Source organism: Cuculus canorus, chromosome 7 (genome assembly GCF_017976375.1).
Source record: "Cuculus canorus isolate bCucCan1 chromosome 7, bCucCan1.pri, whole genome shotgun sequence".
Lineage (NCBI taxonomy): Eukaryota > Metazoa > Chordata > Aves > Cuculiformes > Cuculidae > Cuculus > Cuculus canorus.
This window is the reverse complement of record NC_071407.1, coordinates 7,089,402-7,101,122: the sequence shown is the minus strand read 5'-3', so window position 1 is coordinate 7,101,122 and position 11,721 is coordinate 7,089,402. Positions and strand designations below refer to the sequence as shown.

At 50.9% G+C, this 11,721-nt stretch overlaps 1 protein-coding gene across 1 annotated transcript; it reads left to right on the top strand.

Annotated features, from left to right (window-relative positions):
- The first annotated feature begins 336 nt into the window (after positions 1–336).
- On the top strand, positions 337–10,105 carry DUSP5 (dual specificity phosphatase 5). Its single transcript, XM_009568187.2, has 4 exons — positions 337–864; positions 5,264–5,406; positions 7,012–7,231; positions 9,385–10,105. The coding sequence occupies exons 1-4, from the start codon at positions 468–470 to the stop codon at positions 9,783–9,785; spliced, it is 1,161 nt and encodes a 386-aa protein (XP_009566482.2). The 5' UTR covers positions 337–467; the 3' UTR covers positions 9,786–10,105.
- The last annotated feature ends 1,616 nt before the right edge of the window (positions 10,106–11,721 follow it).

Below are 11,721 nucleotides of genomic sequence, written 5' to 3'. Positions count from 1 at the left end.
AACCGGGTGTGAGAAACCTCGCCCGTGCTCCTGTCCCCCCTCCTTCCCTCCCCCCCGGCACGCTTCCCGCTGACCGGGGATGGGGAGCGGTGATGCCGGGATGAGCCCCAGCCCGATGACTGCAGGATTTTTGCGGCGTTTTTCAGCTTCCTCTGCCCCCGAGCCTGACTAACGCCGCCCCCCCGCGCCGGGACGGAGGGAGGGGATCCCCGCGGGGGGGCGGTGCGCGGGCGGGGCATGCCCATATTTGGCAAGCGGGCGCGTCACTCGCCTTATATGGGCAGTGTCGTCAGCGCCCGGCCTCCCATTCATATAAATGCCCGGTGGCGCCGGCCGGGATTCCCTGCCCGGGCTCGGCGCGGTGTCTCCGTGCCTCTCTCCCTTCCCGCCGGTCGAGCCGCTGCGGCCCCGCGAGCACCGGGACGCCTCCTCATCCTCCTCGTCGCTCTTCCTTCCCCGCAGCCGGCATGAAAGTCACGTCCCTCGACTGCCGGCAGCTGAGGAAGCTCCTGCGGAAGGAGCCCTCCCGCTGCCTGGTGCTGGACTGCCGGCCCTACCTGTCCTACTCGGCCTCCTGCCTCCGCGGCTCGCTCAACGTTAACCTCAACTCGGTGGTGATGCGCAGAGCCCGCGGCGGGGCCGTGCCGCTCCACTTCGTGGTCCCCGACGCCGCCGCCCGAGCCCGGCTGCTGCTGGGGGGCGGCGAGGGGGCGGCGGGGAGCGCCCGCCTGGCGGCCGTGGTGGTGCTGGACCAGGGCACGGGGCACTGGCAGAAGCTGAAGAAGGACAGCACGGCTCAGATCGTCCTCAACGCTCTGCTCTCCAGCCTGCCGGAGGCTGGAGCCAGGGTCTGCTTCCTGAAAGGTGAGTCGCTGGGCGAGGAAAGGGGGGCGCAGGGGTGGCACATCGACCCTCAGAGCCCCCCCCGGGGGAGGGCAGCAGATACCATAAATGCTGGCAAATAAACTCTCCGAGACTCCTTTCGGAGTTTTAGAAAGCAGGTATCCTTTAAGCAGACCTGGGCGACGTGAGGGAGCGCTCTCAGTCGTTCGTGTGCAGAGAGACAAAAGCTGGGGATAGAAGGTATTTCCCACTCTTCGTAGCACGGCAGCCCCGCGGCGCTCCCGTCCCCTCTCCTCCGCCCCGCAGTTAACCTGATTATTGGTGGAGGGCAGGGAGGTAACGCCGGGATTTCGTTTCTTTTCCACCCACTAGAACTAAATCCCGGATAGGCTCTGCGGGCTGAGCCGAAATGCCTTTCCGCTCACCCCCGCCGAGCGTTTAAGAGGCTGATAAAAAGCAAAGAATATTAGGCAAGACGAGCAAAACCCGCAGGTTATCAGAGGGAGAGAGAGCGGGGCTGCGTGGGAAACAAACCCAGCGGGCAAGAGGCGAGCGGGGCTCCGCGCTGCCCGGTGACACCGAGGGCGCAGTGCTGGGCGCTCGGAGCCCCGGGATCGGTGCCCGCTTCGCCTCTCCAGCGGGAACACCGAGGCTGGCGGGGGAAACCAGAGCCAAAGCTCCGGGGCTTGTCGGGGAGCAGCAATGCCTCCTCCCCCGATGTGCGTTACAGCCCTCGGATTGCGGTTCTTTGTTTTCCTTCCGTGTAAACCGAGAATAATAAAGCAATAAACCCCCGGGCACCTCGCCCTTTCTCTGCCCTCCCAGCCCTGCCTCCCCTCCACTTCTCCCTGCAGCGCCTTTGTTCTTTTGTCCTCTTAGTTTCAGGGAGTCGTGCGAGGAGCAGGGAGTTGGATCCTTACGGGTCCCTCCCAGCTCGAGCTGGGATAGGATTCCGTTTCCTCAGCCCTGCTCCCCTCGCCCCGTGGCACCGCACACCCGGTTTTGGAGAGCTCCAACAACCCCCTTTGCCATCTCCCGGAGTCATAAATGAAGGAGGAAACCAGGCGATGTTTCTTGAGTGAACCCTGCTCCTTTGCCCCCACCGGCCATGGTTAATTCGCTTTTATTAAGCCTTTTATCACACTAGTGTTTGCCCTGATGTGCCCGGTTTGTGCCTTCTAAAACGAAAAGTGCCCTGAGGGCATCCCCACCAGGAGAGAGGCACCTCCAGCCGGGGTATCGCCAGCTACCAAGGGCCAAGGAGATTCCCAGGGTGGTTTGCCAATACCCTGGCTCTGTCCCACCACTGCCAACCCGCCCTGGGGTCTGACAGTCGCCCGAAAAGCACCAATTCTGCTGCTGCAGGGCAGGGATACTTGTGCTGTAAAGGGCCAGGTAAATCCTTGGAGACCCCATTAAACTAGGGATGAAGAAATGCCTCCGGGTTCACGCTGGGAAGTCTGTGGCTAAGCAGGGGCTGAATTAAGCTCTGACTCTCAGCCGGCTCCTTTAGCCACAGGATCGTCCTTCCCTCCTCGTGTACCAGCCTCATGCTTTGAAGTGGGGACTGTGGGCAGTTTAGCTGGGGTGGAGTTTTGATGTAGGCTCTGCCTTATACCTTTTGTGTATTGCAAAATGTCTTATCTTAAAAGCCTGGCTATTTGAGGCTAAAACGATTCCTCCTTAGTGGATGGGAAAGTTTCTACCTTTTTCCTGCTGCTGTTCCCCTCTTCTTTGCTGGAAGCGCTCTGTCACAGAATCAGGCCCCCTGAGGTCCACAGCTCCGTTTCAGATCCGGTGTGGCCTGAGGAGCCAATGACTCAGTGGGCAGCGCTACTGATTCACCGGGGCCACGGACCCCCAGGAAGCTGCTGTGGTCTGGGGGAAGATCTCTGAGGCAGTGTGGATATACATCATCCTGCAGCACCGGGTGCTGATCAGAAGAAAAGTCTGTAGCACCGACCTTGCAAATAATGGGCTGTAAAGCCACCAGGAAAAAAACCCTCCTTGAGGTTCTCCCTTTTTATTCCTGTTCTTCCTGGGCAAGGGGAGAAAAGAGGAGGTGTTACTTAGCTACTCAAGGGCTAAGGTGGCGTTGTCTTAGAAGTCACAGTGATGGGATACGAATGGGTCACCCACAGATCTGGCCCCAAGCAGGGCAACTAGCGTGGCGCAATTGGATGCTAAGTTGCACGCCAGCCCCATTTCTTCCCTCTCTTTTTGGCTCCCAGGGGTTGAGTATGGCACATCTTTTGTCTGTGTAGGTGCAGTTTCGTTCTGGCTGAGCTCAGCCCCAGCAGGGCAAGAGTGATTGTGTGTGTGTGTGTGGGAAGAACAGCTTGCAGAAAGATAAAGTAACGGATCCTCCCTTGGTGCTGACAAGGATTCTGTTATTTATTGATTAAAACCGAAGCACAGCCGGGCTCTTTGTGATGAGCAATCTAGTGTTTGCAGGAATGACCTCAGGGAAGCTAGGTTGAGTGGGGAGGGGGAAGAGAGGAGATTGCTGGAGGACGGGATGAGAAGATGACTCACTGTAAGAATGGCCTGCAAATATCCTGATCCCCAAGGCTTGTAATTAACCATTCACCAGCTGCATGCGCGAGCTGCCCCAGAGACACGAGACATGTATGTCTCTTGAAACACACACGCTGATTTGGCTCGGGCAGATTTCTGTGTTCATTCAAGAATAAAAACAACAACATAGGGCGTAAATGGGGATAATGTCTATTTATATAAGTTGGACATACTTTTCCTATGCGATGGCGGTTGAGGGGCAGGGAGGAGATAAGGTCAGCTATGCAAAACAAGAGGATTTTAAAGTCCTACCGCATGAAGGGCGGTTGGAGATCAGGAGAGCCGAGAAGTCTGGAGAGCTGATTGTTTTTGTTGGCTTTTCACATTGCCAGTTGTTAGGGATATCATTTTATCAACCCAGTTGTTGTGGATATAGTTTTATCACCACCCCCCTTACGGTTTCCATGGTCACTTTGCTGCCTGACCCACTGCCTCGTGCTGTGAGCTCTGGGGTGAACTTGCTGAATGTGGCCAGGAGTAGGAGGAAAGGTGCTGAGTGCCAGTTGACTGCAAAGTCACCCTCCTGCCCTCTGTCATGGAAAACACACTTTCATCGTGTTCAGTGGGCTTTGGATCGTGCCAGCCACTTGCAACATGAGGACTCCATGGCAGGAATGAGTGGGCGACAATAGCACATCATGAATTTGAGCACACATCTGCTCAGACATTGCAAATGAATGAGACACCGACGTTACGGGGCTGAAATGTCAGAGGTAGCTGCATCGGGCAGCCCTGGCAGTGAGGGCGGTGGGGTCCCTGCGGCTCCTCAAATCTTCAGCACTTCCTTTGTTTCAAAACCCTTCCTTGCACCAGGGCACCCACACCGATGCTGCTTATCAGGGCGAAACAGTTGCAGATGAATGAATCTCATTGGAGGGTTTGCTTTCAGAGCCTTGTTTACCTGAGGGCTGCGTTCCAAAGAGTTATTGAATCTAGCTGTTCAAGAGCTTCCCCCATTCATTTCTGTCGTGAAAATGCACAGGTGGCAGACACGTGGCATAGCACTGACATTTCCAGGCTGCTCCTGCTACCTGACTTATTCATGTTCATTTTGGAGATCGTGTGCTTCTGTGCAGTGCGTTCCCAGCCTCAAAACAGACAACGATTTAGCTGATGACAAACTTTGAGTAACAATGTAATAATAGGATTAATTCCTTTTCATTAGCCGCACACTGAATGAAATGAATGCAGCACTTAACCATGCAGAATAGCTCATGCGGGGCTATTCACTTGTCAAATGCTGTCACAAGATTTCATTAAATTTTATAGCTGTTATTTAATAGCTTGGTTTCAGCGAGTCTGTCTTCATTACCCGCTGTCTCGTGCATTGTGGTGATTAATGACACAGTTGCGAGCGCATCTCTCTTGCACTTATGTCCATTCAAAAATGCAAATAAAATATTTCTTATGTTGTCACAGTGTACATAGTAATAACAGATTTGGAGAGGATGATTACCCAGTACAGAAATCTCCATCTCAAATGCTGGAAATAGCGCTCATCCATAAAACCTGGGGGAAAGAGTTTTGTCCCTGCTGTACTGGAGTTAATGGTTGCTAGACTCAACAGAATTACATCTGCTAACAGTTTTAATCAGGATCTACCAGCTTTGGGCAGGTTAATAATTGCCAAAGGTATCAGAGGTTTTTCTGCAGTGCTGGAAGCCTTTTAAACAAACGCTCTTCCCCAGGGAGCACTATCTCTCATTAACCCCCCGGGGCCCATCACTGTGTACCACTATCCCACTGCATTTCAAGTGCCTTCATTTCTCCTATACTTTAATTAAACCAGTTTTTGGAAGAACAAATGTTCATGATTCCTCTTTATTTTTTTTTTTTCCCCTAGGGGGATATGAAACCTTTAACTCGCAATATCCTGAGTGCTGTGTGGATGGAAAACTCATTTCCCTGGAGAGAACGGAGGCGGAGAGAAACCTCGCCAGCCACTGTGAGAAGCAGAGTGCCAACCACAAACCTGCTTACGACCAGGTGCGTGTGACGGCTGTGCTGGGTGAACATTCCGTTGGGTCTTCTCCTTCCCACCACTCGGATCTGTTGGAGGCTGGCAGGGTGTCAGAGACCCTGGTGCTGGCACGGGCTGTCAGTAAGTTGTCCCAGCCCAGGATGGCAGCCTGGATGTCAAATAAAATCATAGAATCACCAGGTTGGAAAAGTCCTCTTGGATTATCGAGTCCAACCATTCCTATCTGCCACTAAACCATGTCCCTGAGCACCTCATCTACCCGTCTTTTAAATACCTCCAGGGATAGGGACCCCACCACCTCCCTGGGCAGCCTCTGCCAGTGCCCCATGACCCTTCCTGTGAAAAATAAAATGCCCGGTGTGTGTTGCTGGTCAGCATCACCTCCATCCAGCTTCAAAACAAGGCATCAGGAGGAAAAACACCTTCCTAACCTCGAAACTGTAATTGCAAACCGCTTCTGTCACACAACCAGGCAGCTTGAGCAGCTCATGCGCCCCCAGGAGACAAAAAACAGGCAGGAGAGAGACTGCTGGGAATGTCATTTTTCCAGCATGCTTTGCCCATGCCTCATCTCAGACCCCAGAGTTTGGCTGGGGCCATGGGGCTGTTTCTGAGAACAGGCAGTAACTCTTGGGGCCACCCTCAGCTGTGGGAAAGTGGGGTTTCCACAGGTGAAGTCGTTGCCCCCCCCACGCCTGCCCGACCATGTGCTCCGAGATGTCACCCTGTGGTTGGGCTGCTTCCGCTGGGATGTGGGTTTCCGGGTGTTGGGGGAGCCCCCAGGTGATGCCCTCTGGCTCCCCTGGGGGCATCACCCACCCTTGTCTCTTTCCTGTCACTGTGGGGTCTCCTGGGTGTCCCCGATGCGTAGGACCCACTGGGGAGGCAGCTCAAGGGGGTGGAAAGTCTGTCGCTTGCAGCTGGGGGCTGGCAGCAGCTCTTGTGCATCATGGAAAGTCACCTGTAGCATCAGGATGTGGCTTTTTTCTTTTGTGGTCTCGTCACCCAGCCTTTGCTTGCACTGAGGAAGGAGGAACTGAGATGACATCTTGGGGTGGGTGACGTGGTGGGTGCTGCGACCCAGAGAGATGGGGGGAACAGGGCTGCCCCTCCCTGAGCCCAGTGTGGATGTTGAGGAATCTTGCTCTGATTTTTTTGTTTTGCTTTGCTTCGCTTCATCTTTGGAGGTGTGAGCAGAAGGGCTAAGGACTGGGCTGAGCTATTGCAGCCCCCCTCTTCCTCCCTGCTCAGACCCAGCTCCCCTTCTTGCTCGCGTTTCTGTGAAGCCTCAGAGGGAACAGCCCTCACATATGAAAGTGCTTCGGTTGCTTCCCAAAAGGCAACTCTCTAAAGAAAGCCGGAAACATCCTGCATGCGAGTGGGCTGGATCTGACTTTGTACCTTGCAGATGTGGACAAGAAAATGAAACCTTTTTTTGCTGCGTGGGCTTTGCCATCACAGTGATTCATTGGCCAGAAATGCCGGGGTCCAAAACCACCAGTAAGGGAGTGAACAGACACCCACACAGGATGCCTTGCTTTTCTCTCTCTGGTATCAAGACTCAAATACCCTTGAAAAGGAATGACATGCTTCTGTTCCATCTCTTCCAGGGTGGTCCAGTTGAAATCCTGCCTTTTCTCTACCTTGGTAGTGCCTATCATGCTTCCAAGTGCGAGTTTCTCGCCAACCTGCACATCACGGCCCTGCTCAACGTGTCCAGGAAAAGCTCAGAGTCCTTCAAAGATCAGTATTGCTACAAGTGGATCCCCGTGGAGGACAGTCACACGGCGGACATTAGCTCACACTTCCAGGAAGCCATTGACTTCATTGGTAGGTCCAAATGAACAAATTTACAGATCTTCATGTACTTTAAATTCATTTCTACTAAAATGCTTATTGGTGGCAAGGATGCGTTATTTGCTGTGTCTTCCTAGATGTCACAGCAAAAGTTTAAGCTCTTTTCCTTCCTCAGCATCTGTCCTAGCAGAGCGATTTTGTTGAGGAAGGAAGGAAGAGGGACGTGCAGAGCGAGGTGTCTGTCCTGTCTGGCTCTCCAGGCTGGGAGGCCAAGGAAAGCAGTCAAGAGGAAACATTTTCTGTCAGGCAGATGAGGAGAGTGAGCTGTTAGCTTTATTTTCTTTTCAAAGCAAGGGTAGGTGTAACTTCAGCATGACAGGGAGCAAAGAAGTATGGTTGCACAACACCAAAACATATTGGTAGGGTTTTCTTTTTCTTAAAGAACCCCCGTTCCATTGATTCCTTGGACTTGAATGCCACACCTTGTAAAAGCCAGCTGAAGCAGAGTCAGCTTATTGCCTTGCTGTGCTGGGATATCCCAAAGCTGGGGTCTTAGAAATCCAGCATCTCCCCTTATCCAGGGAGATATCTCCATTTCTCCTTTTGATCATGCCAGTATCTCACCATTTAATCAAACACTCCAATGCAAAAAAAAAAAAAAAATGAGGACGCCTTTGGAAAACTTTGGGCCATCTCTTCCTGAATTTTCCCGCATCAGGTTGTGTAGATGAGCAGCACACCAGCCGTGCCAGGTAGCACAAGGGAGAGGCTCCTCCCGGGGAGGCACAGGGTGGTTTAGTGCAGTGGAGCAGCCCCAGCCTGGGGGGAGATGGTGTTGAAATTCATGCTGTTGCTCTTCAGGAACATTTGAGAGAGAAAGAATAAAGTGCTAGTTACAGACTCTCTGGACTCATTGCTCAGCTGAGTTAGAGTCCTTCAACAGTTCAGGCAGAATTACAAAAACCTGGTCTGAAGGCACCCTCTCAGCCCTTCCTTCTCCTGGTGAGAGACTGCCCACCTTGCAGGGAAACGCTAATTCATTGCACTCTTCTGTCCCATACCCAACCCCTTCTGATAGTTGTTGAGTCACTTGGAACTTTCCCAGTGTTTGAGGATGAATTTAACGTTCACTTTCTTTTAAAATTGGACGTGTGGTGTAGATGACTCAAATCCATGTCTTCCTCATTTTGTACAGCAGTTAAATATAACCGGTTGTGGTGGCACTAGTCCCCAGGCAGACAATCGAAGACAGGCAAATGATAACTTGCTCAGCTCTGCGTCGTTCCACTGAGTGCTACGCTCAGTGCAGTTCTTCATAAATTGGAGCTTGACTATATTGCTCAAGGCAATAGAGCAGAGAACATCTATTTTTGAACCGTATTTTTGTGTGGAAAGGGCTTATTTTAAGCACATTCTCTTTAATCTAATAACAATCATTTTGTTGTGTGAGTAACCACAGTGGCTCCTGTTGTGTAAAATGGGTGCTTTGCATAAGCCTTTTATATCCTGACTTAAGTCCAAGCATCCTTTAACCAGGCTGTAATTAGCAACTGCCTGCCAGTCCTTGTGTGTGCTTTGTGGTGAGCTCAGTCTCTCCACTCGAAGTACCCAGCTCCTGGTACCACCGTTTACTGCTAACTTGCCAGGCAGGGAGTTAGGATTGGACTTTATAAAGAAGTCCTGTTTTTCTAGCAAAGCTGATGAAAAGAAGGCAGTTGTGCAGCTTTTGAGAGAGACCTGACAGAGGGAGGGCTGGTCAGGCCGGGCTTGGGTCAGCACTTTGAGCCACAGGCAGAGAAATGTGGGTAGAGCAAACATGAGCTTTGCCCAGATATCTGATCTGTGTCTCTTGATGCTTTGCAAAGTCAGTTGTGCCAAAAGAAGAACACGCATAGGGAGTCGAGACAGGGAAGGACTTTTCTAAAAAATGCAGAAAACACCAGGTTGGGATCCACAGATTATGAAACCAAGTGTCATCTGCAGCTCAGCTCCGTCCCAGGCTGGGTTTTGTCTCCGTTCTCTTTTAATCTCCATGTTAGCCTCAGTACCAAACAGAAGAGCAAGCCTCTCTTTGGTGGTGGACTGGCTGGGTGCGAGGCTCCACCCCGAGCGCTGGGTGCATGTTGCAGTGTTCTTTCCATCCCCAATGACAACTGATGTCTGCAATGATGTTTTTTCCCCCCTAGATTATGTCAGAAGAACAGGGGGCAAAATCCTGGTCCACTGCGAAGCAGGGATTTCACGCTCTCCCACCATTTGCATGGCGTATCTCATGAAGACAAAGAAGTTCCGCCTGGAGGAAGCCTTTGATTACATTAAGCAGCGCCGGAGCCTGATCTCACCAAACTTTGGTTTCATGGGCCAGTTGCTACAATACGAGTCGGAGATCTTGTCTTCCACTCCCAGTCCCCCTGTCACCTCATGCAAAAGAGAAGCTGCGTCTTTCTTTGCAGAAGAACTGACATTAGGCAAAAACTTTGAAGGCTCATGTTTTGCCTTTCCTACCTCAGTGTTGAGTTCTGTGCCCATCCACTCTCCTGTCCACCAGCTGAAACTCAGCCCGATGACAGCATCTTCATCCTGCTGAAGACCCTGGACAGATTGGAGCTGTGTGGTCCTCTGATTCGAACTGTGATCCCAACAAGAACATTTCATGAATGTGCAATAGAAAAACCTCATCGACTTAGTTTGAGATGGAGCGGTTGTCGTGGGTCATACTTCCCATATGCTGTGACTGTAGGATGCAAGTGTTCTAAGTGTGGCAGATTCTCTGAACTTTTATTGTCCTTTTTTAAAAACAAAAAAAAAAAGAAAAAGTGCTTTTTTTTAGGTTTTTATCCACATAGTGTGCACCCACTACTGTATTTCCAGATTCCTCGGGAGAAATGACAAATCCATTTCATATGTTCTCAGTTTCCACTCCTTCCCTTCTTATTTTTGAAAATACCCTTATTTAAAGTTTCAAGCAATAAACAGCGGCAGTGGGGAAGAAAGCAAAATGAAAAGCACCACCTTTGCAAGGGCAGGGGTGGTGGGAGTTAACATCCTTTCAGCTTTTTTCTCCTGCTTTCCTCCTCCCCTCTCCTCTGTCATGTTACAGGGAGCAAAGGGCTGGGGTGGCAGGAGGGAGCTCCTTTCCCAGGACACTGTTGCATGATCAGGTGAAAATCCCCTCTGCTCTTCCACCTTCTGAAGTGTCAGGTATTGAGCACAGTGTAACTGGATACCAAGCCAGACCGTGGATCCATTCAGGTGTGGCATTTCCTGTACTCCTGCATTTGCCTTTGTACTGGATGTGCTTTTAACTAAAGCAGGAGACTTAACCGAGCTGCCCTGCTGAGCTATTATCCCCCCATCTGTTATTTAAGAACAGCCCTAGAATACTTGAATGTCTCCACAATCCTCATTCGAGTTACTTCCATCAGATAACTGCTGGATTTTACACCAAAAACACCTGACAAGCTCAGCCCTCAGCCAGCACTTCCTCTACCCCTTCCCAAGTGTTCACGATGTGTATCGTGTTTGGTCAAGTGGTCTCATTCAGTGTTACGTGGCTTGCTTAGCCTGTGTGGTCACCTCTAGCCAGCCTTTGTCCATGAAAGTTGGTTTCTCTCTCTCGTTCGCGTTGGCTTCTGTGTCTGCAGAGAGTTCTGAAAGAGTAGCTCTCTTTGTCTGTTGATTTATTATTTTTTTTTTAATATGTATGGGAAATGGCAATAATTTCCAAGAGATCTTGTGAATGTGAAAGAAAACCTGCAATGGTTTATATGGATTGTAAAAGATGGGAGGAAAAAAAAAAATAAAGAAAAAAATATCAGGAAAAGAAAGCTTTTGTTGTATTTGAAAAGTGCTGCAAAAATGCTTTGGCAGAGCTCGGTGGCAGGAGAAGTCACCTGAGAAAAAGGCCATGGCCCAAAAGTGGTATAAGGAGGGAGAAGAGGAGTGTGAGCACTCAGGGCTCTGTGCTGGAAGCCTCCAAGGTGCATCTCTTTGTGGGGGGCGAGAAGGTGAGGGGGAGGACTGTTTTAAACAGAATATGAGTCATGGTGGCGTCACTTCCAAGTAGCTGGGCAGGCACTTTTGTTTCGATTCGCACACATATAATGTAAGATTTGGGCTTTGCTGAAGATGAAAATCCAAAGTAGGCACATCTACTTCCTTCCTGAGCACACGCAATAGGATGATGCATGCCCTGGTCCCTGATGTGATGATCATGAGTGGCCCTCTGTGTGCCACAGGCCACCCGTGAGCAACACACCAGGGTGGACATGTGGGTAATGCTCATCTTTTCTTTTTTTTTTTAAATGAAAAAAATTTGAAGTGATAGCATCTCTAAGCAATTTCATATCCCTTTTCAGCTGGAAGTTTTTAGGCTCTTTCTGGCTCACCACTGCAGCACACAAAATCTGCATTTCCAAGTTATGGAGTTGAAAAATTGGTAGAAGTCTGGGTTACAAAGCATCTATACCCTCTGGGATTCATCCATTTGTAACATCCTCCCATTGGGAAGCAAATCTCACTGG

Bases quoted from the DNA above. Each gene is read 5' to 3' on its own strand.
- DUSP5 (XM_009568187.2), top strand. From the start codon at position 468: ATGAAAGTCACGTCCCTCGACTGCCGGCAGCTGAGGAAGCTCCTGCGG. The intron at 865-5,263 runs GTGAGTCGCTGG...TTTTTCCCCTAG, and splicing joins CAGGGTCTGCTTCCTGAAAG to GGGGATATGAAACCTTTAAC. The intron at 7,232-9,384 runs GTAGGTCCAAAT...TTTCCCCCCTAG, and splicing joins GGAAGCCATTGACTTCATTG to ATTATGTCAGAAGAACAGGG.